The sequence below is a fragment of the Pristis pectinata genome, chromosome 23, assembly GCF_009764475.1.
Source record: "Pristis pectinata isolate sPriPec2 chromosome 23, sPriPec2.1.pri, whole genome shotgun sequence".
NCBI classification, from domain to species: Eukaryota; Metazoa; Chordata; class Chondrichthyes; order Rhinopristiformes; family Pristidae; genus Pristis; species Pristis pectinata.
In genome coordinates this window covers 17,950,476-17,976,911 of record NC_067427.1, presented here as the reverse complement: position 1 = coordinate 17,976,911, position 26,436 = coordinate 17,950,476, and the positions used below count along the sequence as shown (strand labels likewise).

General features: G+C 42.5%; 2 protein-coding genes across 6 annotated transcripts in view; one reads left to right on the top strand and one right to left on the bottom strand.

The window, feature by feature from the left end:
- The window catches only part of crata (carnitine O-acetyltransferase a), a 121,703-nt gene extending 105,391 nt beyond the window's left edge, over window positions 1-16,312 (top strand). For 4 of the 5 annotated variants that reach the window (XM_052036977.1, XM_052036973.1, XM_052036975.1 and 1 more), the window contains 7 exons: window positions 541-641; window positions 2,208-2,327; window positions 4,154-4,276; window positions 8,298-8,433; window positions 11,887-11,949; window positions 12,598-12,735; window positions 14,574-16,312. In XM_052036977.1, coding sequence (XP_051892937.1) covers window positions 541-641; window positions 2,208-2,327; window positions 4,154-4,276; window positions 8,298-8,433; window positions 11,887-11,949; window positions 12,598-12,735; window positions 14,574-14,789 — 897 coding nt within the window. In that variant the 3' untranslated portion in view covers window positions 14,790-16,312. The remainder of the gene's footprint in view (window positions 1-540; window positions 642-2,207; window positions 2,328-4,153; window positions 4,277-8,297; window positions 8,434-11,886; window positions 11,950-12,597; window positions 12,736-14,573) is intronic. The other variant, XM_052036974.1, reaches the window with a different exon arrangement.
- A 5,341-nt stretch (window positions 16,313-21,653) lies between these two features.
- Window positions 21,654-26,436, bottom strand: part of dolpp1 (dolichyldiphosphatase 1) — a 29,318-nt gene continuing 24,535 nt past the window's right edge. Inside the window, exon 8 of the mRNA XM_052036990.1 lies at window positions 21,654-26,241. Within this exon, the coding sequence (XP_051892950.1) occupies window positions 26,205-26,241 (37 nt within the window). The 3' untranslated portion in view covers window positions 21,654-26,204. The remainder of the gene's footprint in view (window positions 26,242-26,436) is intronic.

Here is a 26,436-nt window from a genome sequence, read left to right as displayed (position 1 = left end):
GTATGCCAACTCCTCACCATCTGTGATTCATCCAACAACAGTGCTGTCATTGGTGAATTTGTATATTGGCACTGGAGCTGTGCTTAGCCACACAGTCGTGTGTTTAGAGAGTAGAGGCAGGGGGCTAAGCACGCAGCCTTGAGGTGCACCTGTGTTGATGGGCAACGAGGAGGAGATGTTGTTACCAATCCTCACTGAGGTCTGCCGATGAGGAAGTTGAGTATCCAGATGTAGAGGGAGATGCCTCAATCATGGTGCCACCTATCAGCTGTGACAAGCAGCTTCACTACTGGGGACATCACAGTTGAAACTGATGCTGTTTTCGATGAAATTCAGCCAGCTCTCAGTTTCCAGTAGAGATCACTGGATAATGATCGAGACAGTGATCAAAAGAGAATCACAGCTGATTTTTCTTTTCCCTTTGATAAAAACCCAGTGTCTAGAATCCTGAGGCACTGAAGCTAATTTCATCGTCTCCATCACTGACACACGAAGAGCAGCCCACTAACAACATTATACCTTTTTGGACATTTTCCGCAGTTCATTATTGGAGAGGATGGATCTTGTGGTTTGGTCTACGAGCATTCAGCATCAGAAGGACCTCCCATTGTTGCTTTATTGGACCATGTCTTTGAGTATTGGTAAGAGTCTGGGTTTATTTAAGAAGTAGTTTGGGTGGGTTGGTTGAAAGGCCTACGTGATGAGGGAAGAGGTCAGAACACACAATTTCTCCAATATTTGGGTGAGAGTAGTGTTGGGTGGATGTTAACCTCCCCAGCTGATCTAAATACCTGTTCCAATCAGTTACCCTCCTGCCAGGGCTCCATCAGTGTAGGGCAGATGCCAATCACTAATATTATAAAACCTTACGGTACAAAAGGAAGCCATTCATTGAAAGACCACTCCACTTTACAGTTAAACTCTGATCTGCTATCCCATTGTGCAGAAATTCCAATGGCTTGGCATCTGCCTCACCAGATTCTGTTTCCTGTGCTCACTTTAAACTTCCTTTTATTTCAAACAAAAAGTTTATTTATAATTCACATTAAATATGTCTGGGACATGCCTGTCTCAACAATCATTTCAAAACGTTCTCTTACAAAGTGTCAAACTCATTCATGTTGTCTCCTGAAACAATGCAACCATGAAGTGTTTGATAGGCTGTTAACAAGGTTCACCCCTCAGTGTTCAGTGCCAGCAGGACCCTAGACTGGTCTTTGAGTTGGCTGCTTCAACCTTCAGTGCATCCCTCAGCAGATGTCAGCAGTATTCATTTGTGGACATCTCCTTACACTGGAAAATCAACGAATTCAGGCTCTGTTTTCTGTGTTCTCTTTAAACTCCCTTTGTCTCATTTCCCACACGACCTTTCAATTTACCAAATTCACAGTATGATATCTTTTATACTGTGCAGCATCTTAAAGTGAATTAAATTTGTTGGATTGTTAATGGGAGTAATGTCCAATAGTCTGGAAAATCTGCATGTCTGCCATCCATGGTCCCAAGGGTGCTGGATTATCAGGATTTTTAACTGTAGTGCCATATCCATGATATAGGTAATGTAACAATCATTTTCATTTATAGGGTAGCTGTTAAAACCTTAAGACATCCCAAAGGTCGGTACAGCCAACAGAATGCTTTCTGAAATGTAGTTGCTGTTGTAATATAAATGCTGCAGCTAATTTACATGCTGCCAGGTCCTATTAGCAGTGAGGGAATGCAAGGAGCTCAGTCTTGTTGAAGTTGTACTTGCTCGCTATCTACTACGGCTTAATGGTTTAATAAAAAAAATGTGCTTGAGATGCTACTTTAATCCCTAGTTCTCTTGCCTGCTGACTGTGAGAATGTTTCTTGGCAGGCAGTGGGCTAAAAAGAAAGGGACTCCATCCTTAGTAAGGCAAAACAGGAAGGAATTCAATAGGACAAATGTAGAGAAGTTTTTCTCCATGTGAGAAGAAAGCATAATATAAGACAAACACGAATAAATCCAGTAGGAAATTCAGATTTCTTTGCCTGGCAGGTAGCTAGCATGTAGAACAAAAATTATTTGAAACAAATAACATAAATGTATTTGAAGGATGGCTGGATATGTATGTGGGAAGAAAGAATAAGAAGGTGATGCGACTTAGGACTAATTGGCATGTTTGCACTGTTAATTCTACAGGAGTCCTACATAGATGAATGCTCAGTGTCTCTTTTAATTCCAGCAACACCTCCGAGATGGTTCGTTCTCCTATGATTCCACTGGCCATGCCTCGGAAGCTCCGTTTCAATATCACGCCTGATGTAAAGAGGGACATTGAGAAAGCAAAGCAGAACGTCAACATGTGAGAGCTTTCTCTTTTAATTCTTAGTGGGGTTGTGGATGCCACTGGAAAGGTCAGCATTTCTTTTTCCATCCCCTAAATGTGCTTAAAAATGATGGCGGCCTGCTTCCTTGGACTACTGCAGTCCTGTGTAGTGAAGGTGTTCCCGCAGTGCTGTGAGGGAGGGAGTTCTGGGATTTTAACCTGGTAATGATGTATGTCTGAGTGAGGATGGTTGGCAATTTGGACAGAAGCCTGGAGAGCTGCACACTGTCACTTGGAAAGAGTTGATTATTCTTTGTGGGAGGTAGTTTTACTTGCAATACCAAGCCACACAAACCATCAAGATACGCTGACCCATTTTCCCCTCATGTTGCCTCCATCTTGGGCAGGCACAGTAGTGTAGTGGTTAGCATAACACTATTAACAGCGCCAGTGACCCAGGTTCAATTCCGGCCACTGTCTGTAAGGAGTTTGTACATTCTCCCCGTGTCTGTGTGGGTTTCCTCCAGGTGCTCCAGTTTCCTCCCACATTCTAAAGACATACGGGTTAGGAAGTTGTGGGCATGACATGTTGGCGCCAGAAGCGTGGCGACACTTGCGGGCTGCCCCCAGAACGCATCTCATTGTGTGTCTCGATGTACATGTGACTAATAATGATATCTTATCCTATTTTATCTTATCTTAAACAAAGCGGTGGTTGGGTTTGGAAAGGAAATAGTGATGCCACAATTGGCTTTGGGGTGGGGGGAGAAAAATCAGGGTTCCTTTCTTTTACTGCTTTCCAACTATCCCTGCTGGAATGTGTGCACAAGTTCAGGAAAAACAGGATTGGGTTCATAATGAAAAGGAACAATAAAGAAATTGCCTTTCAATGTCATTCTGCTATTCTACAATAAGGTTACTGAACTTTTACATCAATTCCACTTTCCCACTCTAGAGAACTCCATTGATGCCCAGCCTTCCAAGTCCTCTCAAGGTGTTAATGTTTCGCCTTCATTCTTGTACTAAATAGCTGACCCATTCAGACTATGACAATCTCTCAACATCAAACCTTTAATGTCCATAAGAATCTTATGTAATTGATAAGATCATCTCTCATTCTAAATTGCAAAGAATTATAGACCCATTCTCCCCCAAGAATCTATCAACTGAATCTTTGTTACATCCCTTCCCAAACACTATTCTCCAGGTGTACACCCACAAAACTCTTATATAAATGCAGAAAACTTTTCCAATCTCTTTGCAATAAAGGCAAATCTATTATGTCTCCCTAATAGCTTGCTGTATGTGGTCCATTTGCAAAGGCCCCAGATCCCTCCAAATACCAATATTTACCAGTTCCTGACAACCTTAAAATATCTCCCAGTCTTCATACCAAAGTGGATGATGTCACATTTTACTCCACCTGTTATCTTTTTACCCATTCATTTATTCTATTAACGTTCCTTTGCACACTCTTTCCATTCTCCTGCTAGTTTTTCTCATCTTGCTCCTCATTATCAGCAAACTTGGAGGTAGTAAACTTGGTCCTGTCATCTAAGTAATTCGTATAAGTTGTAAATAGCTGAGATACAAGCACCAATCCTTGCTGCACTCCAGTAGTTACATCTCACCACACCAACAACAACCTCTATTTTCTCCATTGGCCAATGTTAAAAATGCCCCATACATTTGAATAGCCCACCACAACATTGACTGGGCTTGCATGTGAAGTACTGCCATTTTCGGGAGAACCAATACACGTAATTGCATTCTGACATAATTGAACGCTATGGGAGAGGTTAGAGAAAATGCTGGTTATGTTGAAGGTGATGAGATTAATGGTTGTTTTCCTTCCTAACTAGGATGGTGCGTGATGTGGATATAAAATGCTTCGTGTTCCCGCATTTTGGGAAAGATTTTGTGAAGTCCCAGAAGCTGAGTCCAGATGCGTTCATCCAGGTTACTTTACAGCTGGCTTATTACAGGTGTGAGAAAGATCACCTCAAATCCACCATGCTCAATGTTCCTTGTCTATCCAAAGGTAGAATTATAGAGCATAGAAAGAAGCTATTTGCTCCATCGTGAATGTGGTGGCACTTTGAAAAGGCTAATTTTTCCTTCTGAAATACATATCAAAATCCCTTTAAAAGTTACTACTGAATCTGCTTCCACCATCCTTTCAGACACACATTCCAGATCACAGCACCATGCTGATTTTTTTTAAAATGTACTTCTTCAATCCCCTTGTTTCTGCTACTTCTATCTATTCTCTGGCCACTGACTTTCCTGCTATTAAAACAGCTATCAAAATGCTCTATAATTTGGACAATCTCTTCAATCTCCCCTTAACTTTTGCAGCTGTGTGGAAAGTGAACCAATCTGTGTAGTGCACGTAACTGAGCTCTAACATCGCCATTCCAGTAAATCTCTTCTGCGACCTTCCCAAGTCCTGACAACTATCCTGGTGTGGTACTCAGAAATGGACACAGGTCTCCAACTTACTAGAGATTTATAAGAATTTGGCACAATTTCCTTGCTTTTTTAACATAATGCTTTGCACTCTAGCCTCAGATTATAAAGCCCGGGATTCTGTATGCTACTTAAACATTTATTTTAAAATCCTAATAGTATTTGGTATCCCCTGCTGAGCATGTATCTTTCCTCAGCCCCAGGACATTGAGTAGTGGGTGAGCCTGGCCAAACCCATATTAGTGGTGTCTCTGACTGGGTCCCAGAGTGGAGTGAATGTCAGCTCTCTTCTGCACCCTCAAACTCCCATCTCCACCTGCATGATTCCTCTGGAACTGCCTTGGTACTTTGAGTGGCACCAATATTTTGTATGGCACCATAGCAGTACTCTCTTCTGCTTCATTGAACACTTCTGTTCACTAGAACATAGTACCAGTAATAAATCATTCAGTCCACCATGCCTCTTCTGCTATTCAAAGTCAAGTTTATTGTCATATGCACAGGTGCAAAGAAAAAAACTTGCTTGCAGTGGCATCAGAGGCACATAGCATCAGATACACAACATTCACAAGGAAAACATGAATTAAACATAAATTACACAAAATTATACAGGAGTTATGATACAAATAGATTGTGACTGATTAGTTTCATAACTCTTGGTAGTTGTGTGATACAATAACATTGTGGCTTTTGGTAACCATAGCAGTCAATCTCATCCAGTTAGTTTGAAACAAAACCAGGCATGAGTAAAGGAAAACACCAACTGTGGAGAGCTTTAGGAACCACAGGCCTAAGTCACTGATTGCTCCCAAGTCTGCTACACTCACTTTATTGCCACGGTGCAAATTGCTCAGACAGAATCCTTTAGTGTTGTTTGAAAATGAAAGGGTATTTTGTTTAAACAATGCCTTTTAACGTCGTTTAAACATTCAAAAATTGGGAAATACTTCAACTATTGTGATTGATGAGGTAATTTAAAATACAAGATTAAAACCATTTTCTAAGATCAGAATTGGAACTCCACACAGGAAATGAGAGGGATTGAGCTATGGTTACAAACCTGGATGTTCCCACACTCCCCTCAAACATTAAGCACAGTTTTTAAAAAAATCTTATTTCACTCTTTACAGCTGTAAAATCTTCATTCAAATAGATAATCAGGTAGAAGATCTATGAGCAGACTCCCCAGTTAAGATGCTGGGGACTTTCAACCACTGCACTGACACTCCATAGAGTCCACTCCACATGGAGCATAAAGCTGGTCTCCTAGGCAGGAATCTATCATTGAGTTCAGGATTCTTGCCATTTACGTTCATTGTTTGTGATGTGGTATCACTAGCAAGTCCAGCATTTATTGCTCTTCTCCATTTATCCTTGGGAAGGTGGCAGTGGGCATCGTTTTTGAACTGCTGTAGTTCCTTCTGCTGAAGATACTTCCACAATGACTTAGGATGGGAAGTTCCAGGCTTTAGCAATGATGATCGAGTAGTGGCATATCCAAGTCAGGATAATGTGCAATTTGAAGCAAAGCCAGAAGATGCTGCTGTCCCCATATGCCTTTTGCTCTCTTCCTTGGTGATAGAGCGCATGGGTTTGGGAGGGTCTGTTTGAGTTCTTTTGTAGATAGTACGCACTATAGCCTCAGTGCTTTGGTGGAAGGGGTGCCAATCAAGTGGACTGCTCTGTTCTCGATGGTGTTCAGCTTGTTGGATTTCATTCATCCAGGCAAGTGGAGAGTATTCCATCATGTTCCTGATTTATGCATTATAGAGGGTGGAGAGGCCTTATTAGGTGTTGGGAGGCGAGTCATTCACTGTAGGATATCCAGCTCTGACCTGCTGCTGTCACCACAGTATTTATGTTGCTGGTCCAGATAAGTTTCTGTTCAATAGTGTCACTGCACCAGGATGATGGCAGTGGGACACTCAGTGGCAGTAATGCCAAAGGTGGCTGGTTAGATTCCTGTTGGACATGGTCATTGACTGGCACTTCTGTAAATCTTAGTTCCATATAGCAGCCCATGCCAGGTCTTGATGCACGTAGGCAAGGACTGCATCATTCACTGAGGAGTTGCAAATGGCATAGAAACCTACAAATAGCAAAGTGATAGTGGGCAAAACGTATTCATCTTTTGTAGGGAAGACAACTAATTGCCACATGAATATGCAGAAAATGGAGGGATATAGGCCATGTGCAGGCAGAAGGGATTAGTGTAGTTAGGCATCAGTAGTTTAATTAATTCAGCACAACACTGTGGGCTGTAGGGCCTGTTCCTGTGCTGTAATGTTCTATGTTCTAACACTCCCCTTTCTTGTGAAGGAAAGAAGGAAGGTGTCAGATGAAGCAGCTAAAAATGGTTGGGCATAAGATACTGCCCTGAGGAATTCCTGCAACAGTATCTTGGCATGATTTAAGTTCAACAACTACAATCATCATCCTTTGTGTATTGGAGCAACAAACACAACAAGTGCTGGAGGAACTCAGCAGGTCAGGCAGCATCTATGGAGGGAAACAAACATTCGACGTTGTGTATTTTGTCCTCAATGCCCATTGAATTCAGTTTTACCAGGGCTCCTTGATGCCATTTGGTCAAATGCTGCCTTGGCATCAGAGGTGATCATTCACTCTCATCATAGTTCAACTTAGACCAAGCTTTGTGGGGCCGAGTGGTCCAGACTGGGCAATTGTGAGCAGGTTATTGGAGAGTAACTTCCACTTGGTAGTATTGTCGAAGATACCTTTCAATGCATAGCTGATGACTGAGAGAAGACTGGGTGATAATTAGCTGGAATGGATTTGTCCCACTTTTTGCGAACAGGATGTACCTGGGCAATTTTCCAAATATCAAACAATATTGACACTTATCCAAAGGAGACATTGGATGTTGTAGAGTTACCACAAGCATTCTGGGTAGAAATGACCAAAACAAACTATTAAAATCAGCTCCTCCTCCACATTTTAATTTCACATTGTTGGTTAGATGCTAATGTTGTAATTGTACTGGAACTGGCTAATTCTGAAGTGTAGGACTCCAGTTCTACAACTGGGATGTGGCCTGGTCAGAAAGCCTTTGATGCATCCAATGCTTTCAGCTGTTTCTTGATATCATATGATTTACTGTAGAATTGTTGGGAAACCCAGAAAAATCCATTACATTTTCTTTTCTCTTTGAACACTTTCTTTTAGTTTAAAAAAAAATTGAAATTTGCCAAAAGGTTGTCCAGTTAGGTGGGCAAGAGGTCATGTGCAAAAACAACAAGTTCACATTCCACTAAATACCAGACCAAGACCAAATGGACCTGTACCTCCTTATTCTCCCCTCTCCTGCCAGTACATCATCACCTACAAGGAGAGGAGTAAGTTAGGGGGACGGTGTAGAAGTTACCACCTCTATTTTAACTTCCAGGCCTGAAATAGGCTATGCTTTCACCACAAAGTCGTATCACCCCCACCCACAACCAACTCAGCAGCCCAAGTAGAGTTTGATCAGAAATGTGCCCTCCTTCATCACCTTGCTGTGCTTCTGTCTCTCGGCAGGATATACGGCGAGCAGTGTGCAACCTATGAAAGCGCCTCCTTGCGGAAATTTCACCTCGGGCGCACTGACACAATTCGCTCGGCCTCGGTTGAATCCTCAGTCTTTGTGCGTGCCATGGATGACCCGCAGGAGCAGGTACTCGTACCTCTGAAATGAAATGTTCCTCTAATAGGCAAAACCACTTGGGGCAGAGGAGTCTGACATAATTTGAAAACTGTACGCTCACATCATCTCCAATTCACGGCTTCAACCATTATTAGCACTAAGTACTCAGTATAAACTGTGACGGTATTAAAAAAACTGTGTCCATTATGTATCAGATGTAGGACTGCCAATCATCCAGAATTGTCCCAGAGTTTCATTAACTTACTGCCATGAATATATGACAGTTCACAGAAGAGATGGGGATAAGATACAAGAATGGTGGAACCAGGTTAAATAAAAAAAACTGAAGGATGTTGGATAAATAAAGGAGGGAAAAAAAGTTACAGGGTTATGGTGAAAGGCCAGGGAGAGTGGGAACTGACTTTTTGCAGAACCAGCATGATGATGTGTTGTCCAATTTTACATTTTTAAAAGTTGGTTTAAGTTGGGTTTTGGGGGAGAATGGACTTTTTTTCAAATGCAAGCATTTTGATTGTACTCCATATCCCACTCCCCATTTCTCCCGCCTTTGATGACTTGCGTTGGCTCCTGACCCTGCAAATTGGAAATACAGCAACCAACTTGCCCACAGCAACATATGCATTTGCTTTAGTGGTGTGGAATCAATATTAGGCAGGATACTGCAAGAATGCTCTTGTTTTTCTTCAAAATAATGATTGTGGGATCGTTTGCATACACTCGAGCAGACCAGTGTTCAGTTTGAGATGATGTCATCTTCGATAATGTACATTGCCTCAGAATTACACTGGTGTGGTGGCTTGGGTTATGTTGACCACATGCTGATTGAGATAACACTGAAACCCACTGAGCTGCAGGTGACACTCAGTGCTGCACTGACTGAGCACATCTGACAAAAGAAGTTTAGATTTAATGAGGTGAAGACATGTGAATTCTGCCAAGGTTGTGTAGAGTCTTAAAAAGTACCAGCAAGAATTGATTGGCAATCTCTTCTGTTGTAAAGTACAATGGTTTGTGAATCTGATGATCCTTTATTTATTCATGGGAGACAGATATTTCCGGAACTGTTAGCTTTTATTATCCATCTCTAATTATGCGTGAACGGAAACAATTAAGTCAACCAAATTGGAGTGTGTCTAGACAAGACCAGGTAGGGACAGCTGAAGGGGGCCATATGGGTTTTTACAACAATTTGGAGGCTTTTATCATTGATATCAGCAATTGTAATAGTAGTCCTTAATTCCAGATTTACTTAATTACTTGGATTTAGATTCCCCAGTTGCCAGGGTGAAATTCAAACTCTTGATACTGTCTTAATTATACGTGTCTCTGAATGCTAGTTCAATAACAGAGCTGCTATGCTACCAAACTGCCTTAGAGGCTAGTGTGAAATGTTAATTTTTGAACACTTTCTAGCCCAAGTACATTTTTTCCCCTCCTTGAAGAAGCTAAGTTCTGTTACCTAATTCTTAGGCTCATGTACAATACCTTGCTTACTGTGGGCAATTCATCATGATGGTGCAGCACGGACCCAAGTTCAATCCTGACTCTGGTACTATAATGTTCTGTGACCACATGGGTTTCCTCTGGGTGCTCCGGTCTCCTACCACAGCCTGAATATGTGATCATGGGTAAATTGGCTACTGTAAATGACCTATTTGTGTGGGTTAATGGTACAAAGAATCAAAGGGAAACTGATGGGGTGTGAGAGAGAATAAGTTGCAGGGAGATAAGGGAATGGGACAAATGAGAGCTGCCATGGGCATAAGGTTCCTCATGGTAGGCTTCTTCAGAAGGTCAAAGGCCAAGGGATCCAGGGAAGCTTGGCTGTGTGGATTAGGAATTGGCTTGCCTGTAGAAACAGAGGGTTGTGGTGGAGGGAGTGCCCTCGGATTGGAGGGCAGTGACTAGTGGTGTCCCACAGGGATCGGTTCTGGGACCTCTACTTTTTGTGATATTTATAGGTGACTTAGATGAGGGGGTGGAAGGCTGGGTTAGTAAGTTTGCGGACACTAAAATCGGCGGTGTTGTGGATAGTGTGGAGGGCTGTCGGAGCTTACAGAGGGATATTGATAGGATGCAGAGCTGGGCTGACAAGTGGCAGATGGAGTTCAATCCGGAGAAGTGTGAGGTGGTACACTTTGGAAGGACAAACTCCAGGGCAGAGTACAAGGTAAATGGCAAGGTACTTGGCAGTGTAGAGGAGCAGAGGGATCTGGGGGTTCATATTCACAGTTCACTGAAAGTTGCCTCACAGGTGGATAGAGTAGTTAAGAAGGCCTATGGGATGTTAGCTTTCATAAGTCGTGGGGTTGAGTTTAAGAGCCACGAAGTGATGATGCAGCTTTACAAAACTCTAGTTAGACCACACTTGGAGTACTGTGTTCAGTTCTGGTCGCTGCATTATAGGAAGGATGTGGACGCGTTGGAGAGGGTGCAGAGGAGATTTACCAGGATACTGCCTGGATTAGAGCGTATGGAATATGAGGAGAGGCTTAAGGTGCTAGGTTTATTCACTGGAAAGGAGGAGGATGAGAGGAGACGTGATAGAGGTATATAAAATATTGAGAGGAATAGATAGACAGTCAGTGCCTCCTTCCCAGGGCACCAATGCTCAAGACAAGAGGGCATGGCTTTAAGGTTATGGGTGGGAGTTTCAGGGGAGATGTCGGGGGAGGTTTTTCACCCAGAGAGTGGTTGGTGCATGGAATGCACTGCCTGGGGTGGTGGTGGAGGGAGATACATTGGACAGGTTCTAGAGTTTGTTGGATAGACATACGGAGGAATGTGAGATAGAGAGATATGCAGGAGGAAAGGGTTAGATAGTGTGAGGGTGGTTTGATGGACGGCACAACATGGTGGGCCAAAGGGCCTGTTTTGTGCTGTATGGTTCTATGGGCCATATGGGCTCCTTCTGTGTTATTTTATGTACAATAAGTTAAGCATCTCAGCTGGGTCAAATCTTATCATATCTGCTCTTTCCTAACCTGGATCAAACTGCACAGACCTATTGGCCCAATACCCTCCAACCTACATCAGCTCCCAGGCTGACAATGAGTCATTTAAAATTTCATCCCTTTTAAAACCTTCCATGGTCTTGCTGCTCTGTAGCACTGTTACACTCATTAACTCTTCAAAATTTCGGGGCTTATCAATTGTGGTTTCTCATGCATTTCCGATCTCCATCAGTCAGCATCGATGGTTGTGCCTTCAACTGTCTGGGTTCTGCATTCTCAGATTTTGTCTCTAGTGTCTGATAACATATTTCAATAATGGTGCTCTAATACAAGCTATTGTTTTCAGCTGAGGTCACCAGAACATGAGCAATCTTCAATTTTAAATAAAGTGACCCTGTTGTTCTCTCCCTCAGTTGCTGACTTGTCTGCTATCTACTTTGGGTTCTGTGATTTAATCTTTTGATCATTGTGCACTTTTGACTGTAAGTTGTTTTGATTCTTTATTTAGGACCAGAAAAAAGTGGCCTTGATGAGAAAAGCTATCCAAGCACACCGAGCTTACACAGACCTGGTAAGGGCAATTATTGGTCTGTGCTCAACAATTTTTTTTTCTCTTGTTCCCAAATGTCCCTTTCCTCCTCCAACAACTGTTAACTGTAAACCAAATGAACTGAACACCCATCCTTTTGTTCAGGAAGCACTTGCAAATCAATCCTTTTATTGCTCGACAGAGAGCAATAGTATTGTCTGTGAAGGGTGAGAAATAATAATATAAAATGGTGGGGTGGGGGGGGTCACGTTTGCTGAACAGTAGTTTGAACAGGTCATGTTGTGTATAATAGTAGTGACAAAGGAGGGAGCAGTGACACACTTATTAGCAATGCCACCTTGTGGGTGTGTATGCAGTGACCACATTCCAAAGATGTACGGGTTAGGAAGTTGTGGGCATGCTATGTTGGCGCCAGAAGCGCGGCGACACTTGCGGGCTGCCCCCAGAACACTCCACGCAAAAAGATGCATTTCACTGTGTGTTTCGATGTACATGTGACTAATAAAGAAATCTTATAAGGGCATGGTGATGGCACAGAAGTGAAGTTCTGGTGGAAAGAGTAACTTTGATAGGGGGTAGAACTGCTACAAGGGAGGTTTCAGAGGTACAGATAGGCTGGTAGTGGTACAAAATAGCATCCTGTATTGATGGTGATCATTTCATTTTCAGGCAATAAGAGGCCAAGCAATCGATAGACATTTATTGGGCCTTAAACTTCAAGCCATAGAGGAACTGGTTCGAATCCCAGAGATCTTCATGGATACATCCTATGCTGCTGCCTTTCATTTCAATTTATCAACCAGCCAGGTGAGGTATTCAGTTTGCCCCTTGTTCAGTAAGTGACAACATAGTATATGAATCCACCAAGGTTTCTTCTTTGCTGATCCAACTGTGATTTAAAGTGTGCTGTCAGGTGTAGAGCATCAAGAGAGTATTCAGCTATTATAGTCTGGTCTCAATGGAAAATGAAAGGGAAAGATTGAACTCGTGTTTATATTGCAATCTTGACAGGATGCTCCACAGTGTTTTACAAGCACTTAAGCAGTTTTTTTTGAAATATAGTCATTATTGTTCATTGGATTTAATTGTGTGCAAGTGAGCTGTTGAATTTCCTGCATTACAGTGAGGTAAGTGATTGGATGAACTGTTTTTGTGACATTGGTTGAGGGATAATGAAGATCATGAGAAGAACTTTCATGCTTTTCAAAGTTGTGCCTTGGGACCAAAGGAATAACTGGAGAGGGCTTGAGAGTTGGAAGCTCTATCACTAGTACTAGGACTGATGCTTAGAGATTGCAGTGGAGGCTGATGTTCAGGTGAGAATGAAGGATATGATGAAGTTGGGTGGGATGAAATCAAAGACTCAACCTCCTGTTGGGAAATGAGGCTGGAAATGAAGTGACAAAAATTTCAGTGGGGGAGCACTTTTTTGGAACCAGTGACCATAGTTCTATTACTTTTCAAATAGTTATGGAAAAATATAAGATTGTTCCACTAATTAAAAATCCTAAAAAGGGGCAAGGCAAATTTTGAAGTCATTAGACAGGAACTTGCAAAGGTTGTTTGGGAGAGGATGTTTAACCATGAGCAGGAGCAGGCATTCGGCCTGTCGAGCCTGCTCTGCTATTCAATAAGATCATGGCTGATCTGGCCTTGAACTCAGATCCACCTACCTTCCTTTTCCCCATAACCCTTAATTCCCCAACTGTGCAAATATCTATCTCACTGTGTCTTAAATATATTTAATGAGGTAGCCTCTACTGCTTCCCTGGGCAGAGAATTCCACCGATTCACTACTCTCTGGGAAAAGCAGTTTCTCCTCATCTCCATCCTAAATCTTTTCCCCTGCATCTTGAGGCTATGTCCCTTAGTTCCAGTCTCACCTACCAGTGGAAACTACCTTCCTGCCTCTATCTTGTATATCCCTTTCATAATTTTATGTTTCTATAAGATCCCCTCTCATTCTTCTGAATTCCAGCTAGTCCCAGGTGACTCAATCTCTCCTCATAGGCTAACCCCCTCATTTCTGGAATCAACCTGGTGAACAACTCTGCACCGCCTCCAAAGCCAGTATATCTTTCCTCAAGTAAGGAGACCAGAAGAGTACTCCAGCTGCGCCCCAGTACCCTGTACAGTTGCAGCATAATCTTCCTGCTCTTAAATTCAGTCCCTCTAGCAATGAAGGCCAATATTCCATTTGGCTACTTGGCTAGACATCTTAGTAGGTATGGACAAGTTGGGCCAAAGAGCCTAATTCTGTGACTGTTTTGGGTTTGAAAGCTGTCTGGAGGTCCTGTTGATGACCAGCTTATGGTATTTAAAACTGATTACCTGACCATGCAGAAACTAGTGTGGTTATTGTCCCCATTACCAGGAAATGGTTGATTTGACGTGGCACTTTTTTTTGTCCTGAACCAATAGATGGAGAGGTCAACACATTTTTAGTCTTCAGCCTAAAGGAGATGTGGGAGAAACTGCAAAAGGAAATAGAAAAGAGGGAAAATAGCAGTAGGTAAAGTACATTGTGGAAGAAAAGATACTTGAGGTAGTGATGGGATCCTGACAACCTACACTCTAACTGCCTTCCAGTGGGTCTGTGTTTTGAGGATGCCAGGCTGAAATGACTCTTATTGTGTCCTCTGTAGGTTCCTGCCAAGACAGATTGCCTGCTCTGCTTTGGGCCTGTCGTGCCGGATGGTTATGGTGTATGCTACAATCCCATGGACAACCATATCAACTTCTCAGTGTCTGCTTTCAACAGCTGCGCAGAGACCAATGCAGCTAAGCTTGCCCACTACTTGGAACAGGCACTAGTTGATGTGAGAGATCTGCTCGTGCAGACACACAGCTCAAAACTCTGAAGCTGCCAGGTAACTGAGTTGGACGATTACCCTCACGCAAATAATCACTAACCGGTGTCCAGATATGAGATTGCTATTTGATCATGCTGTGAGGGTAGGGGTTTGCCAAATGTCATGAGGTACCCTTCCTGAGGCACTTACTACCCAGAGAATTTTTTTTACTTAATTGCCTTTAAAAGATTTTAAGAAAAAAATTACTGTGACTGTTGTTAAGATTGTTGGATGGAAGGTGCTCGTTTTCTTTTCAGAGCAGCTTCCTTCCAAAATGGCCACTATAGGGTGCATTTCCTCAGGTGCTCTTCACCCATTGGCCCGTTCTTATGTCGTTCCCAGTGGGAGTATGGCAACTACTCAATGTGCTCTTTTTGTCCTTTGACACGTACTTTTCTCCAATTTGCTAGATGGTGATAAGTAGTGGGAGTTCAAGTAGCCCTTTCTTCCCTCAGGCCCTTCCCCATCTCATTTTGGCTATTTGTCTCACAATCTAGAATCGGTCATCATCTTCCTACATTTGATATCCATTCACTAGAAAGAAGCCTGAATTTTCTGGTCTGATCCAACTACCTGTATCTCAAGTCATAAGAACCAGATGAAGTTACTCAACATAACTAGATTGTTGGAAGACAAATTCAAAGTAACCCAGGACTTGTTACTTGTGGTTGATGTTGCAAATCACCAGGGTCATCAGTTATCCAGGTTCTAGCTATCTAGGGTATATATTTCAAGCTTTTAATCTAGTGTATGTAAAATTCTCTTATCTGCTGCTTAAATATTGCCAGTGAGTTGTTGCAGCAATCATGATACTTTAGAAAAAAGTATCTGATAAGAATGCAAGAGGGCCAGTTTGGTGCTGAGGGAATGGTGTTTTACTACAGCATTAGTTTGCCACCTATCCTTGCTGTACAGTTGATGTTTAAACTCTAGATAGCTGGGTTAGGGAATGAGAGAGATGTGGAAATCACAAATACTGTCTGGCCATAATAAATTCTTGCATCCTATTTTGTTTGCAACAAGAGCTGTGAACGGGGGCAAAATGTGCATTTATTGTAAAGGATAAGTTTGATTGCTTTTGCATCCTGCAAGACAATCAGTGTATGTAATTTCTGCTGGCTAGATGTAGGCATGGAAGTAGATCCAATGGTAACTTTCAAAAGGAATTGGATATTCTTGAAAAAGAATATGTGCAAGGGTATGAGGGAGCGGGAAAGAATCAGTAGTTGAATGATTTTTATCTAGGGCAAAGGGGTCCATGGCACATCATTATCTCTTAAAGTTACAAAGCTAATGGTTGAAATTAAGCAACCACTTTATTTTTTTAAAACTCAATAAATTAGGAAAAGAGTGGAAGACAAATGAGCTAGAAGTCCTTTAGCCCTTAATATGCATGCCAAAGTACGACTGCCTAGAGCACCCTCCCGTTTGTCCTGGTCCTGTTGGAATTTTTTTACTGAGCTCCTAATACATTTGCAGATTTAATGCTTGCAATGTCTTTAATTCAATTACTTGATATAAAGCCATTTTAAAACTATTAATAGGTGGGGGGGGAGAGAGAGAGAGGGGGGGGGGGGAGAGAGAGAGAGGGGGGGGGGGAGAGAGAGAGAGGGGGGGGGGGAGAGAGAGAGAGGGGGGGGGGGGAGAGAGAGAGAGGGGGGGGGGGGAGAGAGAGAGAGGGGGGGGGGAGAGAGAGAGGGGGGGGGGGGGAGAGAGAGAGGGGGGGGGGGGAGAGAGAGAGAGAGGTGGGGGGGGGGAGAGAGAGAGAGGGGGGGGGGGGAGAGAGAGGGGTGGGGGGGGGGGGGGGAGAGAGAGGGGGGGGGGAGAGAGAGAGAGGGGGGGGGGGAGAGAGAGAGAGGGGGGGGGGGGGAGAGAGAGAGGGGGGGGGGAGAGAGAGAGGGGGGGGGAGAGAGAGAGAGGGGGGGGGGAGAGAGAGAGAGGGGGGGGAGAGAGAGAGAGAGGGGGGGGGGAGAGAGAGAGAGAGGGGGGGGGAGAGAGAGAGGGGAGAGAGAGAGAGGGGGGGGGAGAGAGAGAGAGGGGGGGAGAGAGAGAGGGGGGGGGGAGAGAGAGGGGGGGAGAGAGAGAGGGGGGGAGAGGAGGGGGGAGAGAGAGATGGGGGGGGAGAGAGGAGAGGGGGGGGGAGAGAGAGAGGGGGAGGGAGAGAGAGAGGGGGGGGGAGAGGAGAGGGGGGGAGAGAGAGAGAGGGGGGGAGAGAGAGGGGAGGAGAGAGGGGGGAGAGAGAGAGAGGGGGGGGAGAGAGAGGGGAGAGAGAGAGGGGGGGGGAGAGAGAGGGGAGGGGGGAGAGGGGGGGAGAGGAGGGGGGGAGAGAGGGGGGAGGGGGGGAGAGAGGGAGGGGGGAGAGAGGGAGGGGGGGGAGAGAGAGGGGGGGGAGAGAGAGGGGGGAGAAGGGGGGGAGAGAGAGGGGGGAGAGAGAGAGGGGGGAGAGAGAGAGAGAGGGGGGAGAGAGAGAGAGGGGGGGGAGAGGGGGGGGAGGGGGGGGAGAGGGGGGGAGGGGGAGAGAGGGAGGGGGGGGGGAGAGAGAGAGGGGGGGGAGAGAGAGAGAGGGGGGGGAGAGAGAGAGAGGGGGGGGGAGAGAGGGGGGGGAGAGGGGGGGGGGAGAGGGGGGGGAGAGAGAGGGGGGAGAGAGAGAGAAAGGGGAAGAGAGTGAGGGGGAGAGAGGGAGAGAGGGGCAGAGAGTGGGGGGAGAGATGGAGAGAGAGGTAGAGAGAGAGGGGGGAGAGAGAGGGGGAAGAGAGAGGGGGGGGAGAGAGAGAGAGGGGGGGGGAGAGGGGGGGGAGGGGGGGAGAGAGGGAGGGGGGGAGAGAGGGAGAGGGGGGGAAGAGAGGGGGGGGAGAGAGAGAGGGGGGGGAGGGAGAGAGAGGGGGGGAGGGAGAGAGAGGGGGGGAGGGAGGGGGGGAGGGAGAGAGGGGGGGAGGGAGGGAGGGGGGGGAGAGGGGGGGGGAGAGAGAGAGAGGGGGGGAGAGAGAGAGAGAGGGGGGGAGAGAGGGAGAGAGGGGGGGGAGAGGAGGAGAGGGGAGGGGGGAGGAAAGAGGAGAGGGGAGGGGGGAGGAAAGGGGAGAGGGGGGGAGGTGGGAAAGGGAGGGAGAAGGGGTCCACAGCTACTGGCAGTCAAAGGCTTTGTGCTTAAATAGATCAGGGAAGGAGTAAGTGCCTTATTGTTAATGAAGTGGGGTGCAGATGCAAGTTACTTTACACCACAAAAACCCAGAGTACAGTGTGTAGAAATGGTGCAAGGAACTAAATGTTGCTTATAACTTCACTGAATAAAGCTGAATAAAGAAAGAGTAAAATATTTACAAATCACATGAATTGCCTTTGGGGAGACCATTAGATAATTTATATAATGCCTTTACTTCTTGGTTATCTTTAAAGCTTCAGCAATATTTACAGAACTGTCCTATTTGTCAATGGCAGCCACTTTAAAGCAGACTGTAAAATAATTTGACATCCCCTTTTGCTTAACAAGCTAGTGATTAAAACTAGAACATGTTGTGAAGGTGTTACTGTTCAATTATGTATATATCATTATTTTTGTGACCCATCCCTTTAGTAAAAATGAGATATAATTAATACTCCACAGGTCAGGCAGTATCTGGAGAAACAGATCAATGATCTTTCAACAGAACTGGGACCTAAAATAGTCAAGCTTCTCTCTCCACACTTACGGCCTGACCTGCTGAGTATTAACATGTTTTAATTTCAAATTTTACAGTTGACTGTTCATTGACAAAGCACTATTTGTGAAAATATTAAGCTGTTGGCTTCTATTATACTTAAACTGTTTAGCCATTCAATATTTGTGAATGTAATAAAATCTTTAAAGATGCATCCCACCAGTTTTTAACCTGCTTTGAATGAGTGTGGTCTCATCTTTTGTGATATTCCTTCAAGAGGATCAGTCCAAATGTGTTGCTACTTCCCTCACCTTGCTTGAATGGTAGTGCAGCAGAGCACTGGTTCATGTGCAAGCCTAACAAATAGTCACATTTTCCAAGCTTTCTTTCTAAGTACCACAGTCGTCTGGCTGGTGCAGGACTAGGCTGAAAAATGCACCTTTTATTCTAGGCTCCAAAAAAACTCTTCCATTCCATTCACCCAGTGGAGATGGGAAAGGGAACAATCTATTTCCAATTTTCTGTTAATGTTTACCTTCACTGCAAGGATATGTTGGAAACAAACCTGGACTATATTTCCAACCTACCAGCTTGTCTCCTGACCTTTTATCATTAAAGCAGGCAAAGATCACAGCAAAGAAAGCAGTATCACAGGCAAGCATTGTATTTGCCATTAAACACAATTGGAACAGTGATGCATGTTTCCTTTAAAGTTGATTCCTTACAGAGACTTGTTTAGCCAGCTTAACATAGTTTTAAACCACCAATGTCCAAATTAATAGCAGCTTACTCTTACCCCAGAGGCACAGGAGATGAAATTATTTTACACTGGGTCTAATTCCATTCTGGTAAAAAAAGTTTCAAGGAGATTGATTTGCTTTAAGTATTCAGTTTGGATACTTGACCCATATTAGCAATCTCAAGTTACCATTCACTTTACCAATTTCACTTCATGCTGATAGCAAAGAGTGTCACTCAAAGAGGAAGTGGGGATGGAAAGAAAACTTTGCAGAATTGTGGTTAATGCAGAAAAGTTACAGCATTGCTAGGAAAAAAACTACACAATCCAACATTGTACTTTGATCCAAGATGCTCCTGTCATTTGCTTCTCATAACAGAATTTTATTTTTTTATATATAATACAAAAAAAAGTTGAATTGGAAATAAATTTCTCACCCTCTTTGGTTACTTAGAATGAGCAGAGGCTTTGATTGCATCAGGGTCAGGTGGATTCAAGTGCAAGTCTCAAGAGAAAATGGTCCTTGAGAGGGTGTAAAGATTTACTGGAATATTGGGAATATCACTAGCTCTTTCTAAAAGCCAGCATTTGCATGATAGGCCAAATGGCCTTCAGCACTATGTTTTTCAATTTAAGTAGCTAGACCTTTTTGATTATAGCACTGTTAGCTCAAATTACTGCTTGGGGCAGGGAGGGAGTGAGGGGGCAACATCAACTCACCCTCTACTACTGTTTCTGTCAAAGATAAACTGCACAATTCAGGTGTACAAGAAAATTAACAGCACCTATTAAATATTTCACATTGTTAATTATATTTAGTCCCAAAACATTAAGATAATCAAATAGCCAAAATAAACAAACTAAATGGAAAAAAAGTAGGGAATGGAATGATACACACCCATCTCCCCAAATGAACAGGAGAGGGATAGAAATGGAATGATAAAACACACTGGTTTCTTAAGTAGGAGACAGTTGAGAACAAAGTAATATATTGCAGAAACATTCCATGCAATAATGTGATTTATACCAAAAGCCAGTGACAATCTCTATATAAAACACTAAGCCAGGCTGCACTTTCTTGCTGTGAATCTACCTATCCACGTTGGGAGAAAAGAAAAATCAATGAGCTTTGTTTAGAAATATTAATCTTGCACACCCAATTCAGTGACCTGATTTTTCACAAAAATTCATTTGACTGAAGACTTGACTGCAAACACATACCCTTGTGTACAGGAAAGTCCATTCCTTTACATATAGGATACACAATATTAAATATTAGTGATTACTTGATAAAAGTACCTGCACATTCTGTGTTGAAGCAAGAAAGGTAACTGTTCTGTAAACTGAGCCAAGGCTGACACAAAGTGCCTGTTTGAACATGATCCCTGTGTTGGCAATAGCTTCTGGAAAGGGGCAACCTAGTTTGATTCCACTACCTAGCTATCCTGAGGAGGCAATTCTTAGTGAACTTGAGAAAATTTACTTCAAGCTCTAAATTTCAAATTCTGCTGTGTACCAAATTAATTTTTTTCTTCATATTTGACTGCTTCAGCCTTGGGTCTGTACAAAGATACATCCAAACCTTCATGATAAATTCAGCATGGAAATAATAGTCTTTGGAAAAAGAAGATAATCCAACCAGACAGCCATCAACCTTTCACCTGTGGCCTCTTTTCCAATCCCTATCCCCCTTATTAGAAATTGATTTAAGTTTACAAACAGCAATACAAGCATAAAAAGGTACAGTGCACCATATAAGGCAATCACATTGTGAACACCACACTAACAGAATACAAGAAGCCAAACTACAAAACCGTGCTACATCTAGAGGAAGCACTTTTCAAAATAGCCCTTCATTGTGTACCTGAATAGCAATTACTTTGATTTTTTTTTAATTGATAAAAACAATGGAACATTTACAGATAGCAGACATGTTCCTCACCAGACAGTGAGAAGCTGGTTAGTTATCCAACCAGAAGGATCACAGCTTAAAAAATCTACTATATCCAAGAAAGATTACAAATTCTCTTATGTAGAGATCTGATCGAATTCACCATAACCACTAACCCCAGCCCACCATGTGTACTTCAGAAGCATTGATCTGTGAGCTGCCAAACATCTACTCCCAACTAAGAATTCATAAATTCAACCCTATAATGTCCTGGATATTATTTGCTCAGAGCTGAACCCCCAAACATTAAACAATTTGCCTGCCCTTAAATTACTTCATTCTATACAATATTTTAAAAGTGAACAAAAACTACACTTTGATCACGCTGTGGTAAAACACCAGTTATAATACTGCTTCTACACCTATAAAAACACCAAGGATATTTTAAGTGATATGAGACTCTAGGCTGGGGTAGCATCCCACCAGTCAAACCAGCAGCAAATTTTACTGCACGATTTAAAAAGTATATCAAGTTTTCAGTATTTTCCCTCATATTATCTCCCCCCACCCCCCCCCCCCCCCCCCCCCCCCCCCCCCCCCATGTACACTTTACATACAAAAACCACTGAGAATATACAGGATCTGAAAGAATGAATGGCAAGTTTAGCATCAAACTGAAAGACTAAATTATCAAAGGCTGGCATTTGTGCCATGTCAGTGGTTCTGTACTACTTTCGAAATACAACTCAGTGATCTGGGAAAACAAATTTATCAAGAGGACAAATGAGTTATGGGGCATTAAAAAAAACCACCAGGAATGGATAAGTAACTTGGCGCTACTGAGCAGTATCAGGCTTGAGAGATTACCCCCTCAGTAGTTATTTGCTGATTATTTCCATCGTTTTGTTTTTATCCACTGATCAGCACACTATATTAGTTTAAACTCACGTGACCTCTGGCATGTTTAAAACCGCCAGGATTGCCTTACTTTGGCTGACTCACAATTTTGTTGCAGATGACATGATACTATTTTAAAAACATTAGGAACTGCTGCAAAGTCACAAAAAGGGTCATGAAAAAAAAATCAGCTATACAAGCACCAACTCAGGAGCAATACATATTTTACAAGTAAACAATACTTAAAACTTCTCAACACACAAAAATATAATCACACACCATTATAGCACCCACACGCTTTTCCAAATTTAAAAAGATTAAGCTAACTGGAATAAGTACAACTTCCCTATTCTGGAAATTCACTTAAGTGTAGAGTCTTTACAACAGACTGAATTAATATTTATTGGGTATGAAAGTGAGCAAAGGTGAAAGAATAAATAAATGAACACAAAAGTGTGAAAGAAAAGAGTGAAAGCTAGGTCCAAAAATTAAGCGCATTACTTCAAAACACACACTGCCATTATTTGTCAATTTCCACTATTTTCTCCTCCCATACTTTATGATGCAGATCATTCAAACTATGCTGCCTCTCAGAGCAATCCCATCAGTCCCATTCCACCACTTATTTCCTTGCAACCTATTCCCTCTCACATAGCTCTGCCCTGATTCTCCCACCACCGACCTACACTAGGGATTATCTACAGCAACCAATTAACCAGCATTTTTAGGATGTGGGAGGAAACCAGAGCACCCACAGAAACCCAGAGTCACAGGGAGAACGTGCAAGCTCCACACAGACGGCAACAGAAATCATAATATTCCACTTCGCTCTTTTTCCTTTCCAGAGTAATAGTTCTCAAGATGCTAGGTACTTTATCCAATCATTAATTCTTTGCATTTACTGCTAGATTATCTAGCTGTGGGTGGCACTGCAGCCAAGCTTGATACCCACATGCACAAACTGGTTATTGGACACTGATCAGGGACAGATGCTTCAATCAACCTACCACCGATCTCCTTGACTCCACCTTAAGCACCTAGATTTGGACTTAGCACTGGACCCAAGTTCCACCAAGTCCTCTTGGTTCACCACCACTAACGTACCATCTGTGCTTCCAGTTTTTCCACACTGAAAATAACATTGTAGCTCAATGACTGTTTAAGTGGAAAAAAAAGTCTAGCATGAAGCCAGTTGGCCACACTTGGTTTTATTTGCAGAAGTATCAGCAGCGCCCCCCGACCTGACTGATTTAAAACTCCACTACTGAGCAAGTTGGTGTGACAATATTTTTATACTTATTTCTTTGATTTTAGTTTGCCCAAGTTTTATACTTAAGCTTACTTATAAGCAAAACAACACCAATGGAAATACATATCACACCAAAATGAGAAGTAACCCAAATAAAAGAAAAATAAAATCATTGCATTTTTGAATAAACTCACCCACGTAGTGAATATGGTATCTGGTCAATGACAAGTTCAAGCTCGACCCCTTAACTGGCATCTGACTAACAGTCCACAACATTTAGAGGGAGGGGGAAATCCAGACTATTCCACTTGAACTGTGCAAAAATAAAACTCCCTCCTCCCTAAACACAATCTATTTCTATGTAATTTCAAACACCTTAATTTTCAAACATTTATTTAAAATGAGAAATACATTACAAGAAAGCATTTTTAATCAAAATATCAGTTGCTATTTCATAAATGTATTTTGAAATGGTAAAAAGAAACATGATCCTATCTAGGTACTAGCCAATACAGTGAAAATAACCTGTTTTAGAATTTGTCTCTCTCTTAAAAAAAAAGCAGGTTGAGAATAAATCTTTCACTAGTAATGGTCTGCACATCAAGCAATTGACCTGCGATTTTAGTCACATGGCCATTCACTGTAGTACATGGACTCAGTGTCAATTCCTACCTCTAAACAGCGTTGGGTTAATCTTGATGATCAACCAGCTCAGGGAAACATACCAAAGCAAGTTGTATTGTTCCAAAGTGGGAGTTTCCTTGAAAGGGTATTATCAGCTGCCCCACACAATTCCCTGTTCCTTACATACTGTACTAAAAGTTCAACAAACAGACAACTAAATCAAATAACTGATATTCCCATTAGGTTACTAATGTGCAAACAAGTAACAGGACCAAGTAAATTTCTCATCTCTCCATGGGCTTACTGGATTAGCATCTGTGCCACAATTGCAAAAAGGTGGATTTCAGGTGAATGTCAAGCACTCACTTACAAGCAAAATTTGACATCTCACATTGTCTGAGTTGTTCTTCGGCCAAAGAAACAAAATCTTCAAGAGTAGCTAAATGCTACATTTAAATTTAAGCAGGCCCCTTCCTGATTCAAACTTAGTATTTTACTGGGTTTAATGTTTGTACCATTTGTGGGCAGTGGTGGTCAATGTGATCCATGCCTTCACTGCTCAAGAACTGCATGAGAATCTAGAATGTACCACAATGCCAGGAAATTCTATCCTAGCGCATCTCACCAAGACAGAAAGAACTGTGTTTACCTAGCATTTTTCATGCCCTTTGCAAGACCATCCAAAGCACTTTATGGCCCATGGCATGTCGTCACTGAAGCAAAGAAATGTGCTTGGTAAGATTCAACAAACAATATGATAATGACTGAATAATCTTGCTTCTTTTTAAATTATTGAAGGGATAAATGTTTGCCATAATGTTGTGGAATACTCCACTGGCTCTTCTTGAAAATAGTTCCTTAGAATCTTTTACATCCACCCAATAAAACAGATGAGGCCTTGGTTTAAAGTCTATCCAAAACATGTCACTCTCAAAAGTGTAGCAATCCCTTTGTTTGTGCTCTGGTCTCCAGAGTGCCAATTGAAGCCAGAACCTTTGATGATTGAGAGGGAAATGTGCACCACAGCAGAGGCAAAAGCATAGACACTTGCTGTGAAGTAAAAACAGACATGACTCACTGTTACGTTGGCAAAAGCAGGACTAAGTGGTTTTAGTTTGGAATGGCCATTCATGGATTCTACTCAAGTAACAAAATCAACAATGTTTGTGGAGAAGGGAAATAATGCTTTTAATCTACTGACTCAATGTTGGACAAACATGTGAAAGATGCAAACTACTGTCTTTGCACATGAGATGAAACACTGATTTCAGAATAAAAAGTAGCTCCCACCTCAATACCAGAATAAACTCTACACCTTGCCATGGCAGCAGCAAAGTTAGGGTGCAATTTGAGGTCAGTTTTTGCACAATTGAATATATCCACATGATGCAGAGGTCACCCAAGACCATCAGACATACAATTCTGAGACAACCAAGTCTCTTCTATCCCTCTTCACTACAAAGTTCAGGTTTCTTTAGCATTAACCCTGATCCCAGATAAAGTGCCTATTTCTGAAATGCACAATATTTACCAACTGTCAGTTTGCCAAAAAGATTAAGATTTGAATAATAAATCATCAAATCAAAAGGCCTGGACCAGTGATGCAGACAGCATTAGGAGTTGGGAGAAAAGGGCAAACACTTTGACAATCCTGTTTCTGTGTGGCTCAGTGATGTTAATGTCAGAATGTACATAATTAACCCCTTAACATGATGCGGGGAAAAACATGCCAATTTCTACCTAGCCGAAGAGTTCTTAAAAGCCACATTGTTCATCACAAGTAACTGTAACGAATGAGAAAAATAAAGATCAGTTTTTCCCACTCCACTAGTGTCGTTTTAAAAAAACTAATTCATTTTCCTAAAGTGCAACTTGATCCCTTATAGTATTTCTGGCTGCTACAGAAGTAACTCTAGTATGTCAGATACCTGATTGACAATTCACAAACTACATCTCTTTCTTTCCTTCCAATGTGTTTTTAAAACCAGTGTCATAAAAATATCACTTCTCTTGCAATATTCCATACTCCTACAATGTGAAGTATGCCCCTTCCCCTGCTGCCCTTCTCTAAAATAAATATCACACTCCTGAATCAGATGCAATAATATCACATTTCACTGGCACTGTGTGCGCGTGCTTCTTTTAAACTGGTTCAGTCCAGTACCCACGTGACTCTAACATGCAGTAGAAAGCTAACAGCAAGCTATGTCAACACCGACTGCCATCACAGAGGGTGTCTAGACTGCCAACATACATCTCAGCTTGCCTTTGACTGTCTTCCAAAAAAATAATGAATTTTCAAATGACATGTTTTTGTTGCTGTTGATTTTCCTTTCCTTCGAGGTCCGCACCACAGTCCTGCCCCCAAGTGAAAGATGTTGATTTTGCATCACTGCATCTTGGTGCCCAGTTTCCGTTGTCTGTTTCTGAGGAGAGAGATAGAAAAGAAAAATTTAAACACATTTGTTAATACTTTAAAACTGAAGACTACAGTAGGGAATTCATTAAAATTCTATAGTTGAGGGGGTATAAACAATACGCAAAGAGAGTATAGAAAACCATCTCCCCACTGATCCACCATTACCACTTATGGGATTGTATAAAAGAGGCAATAACTTGCA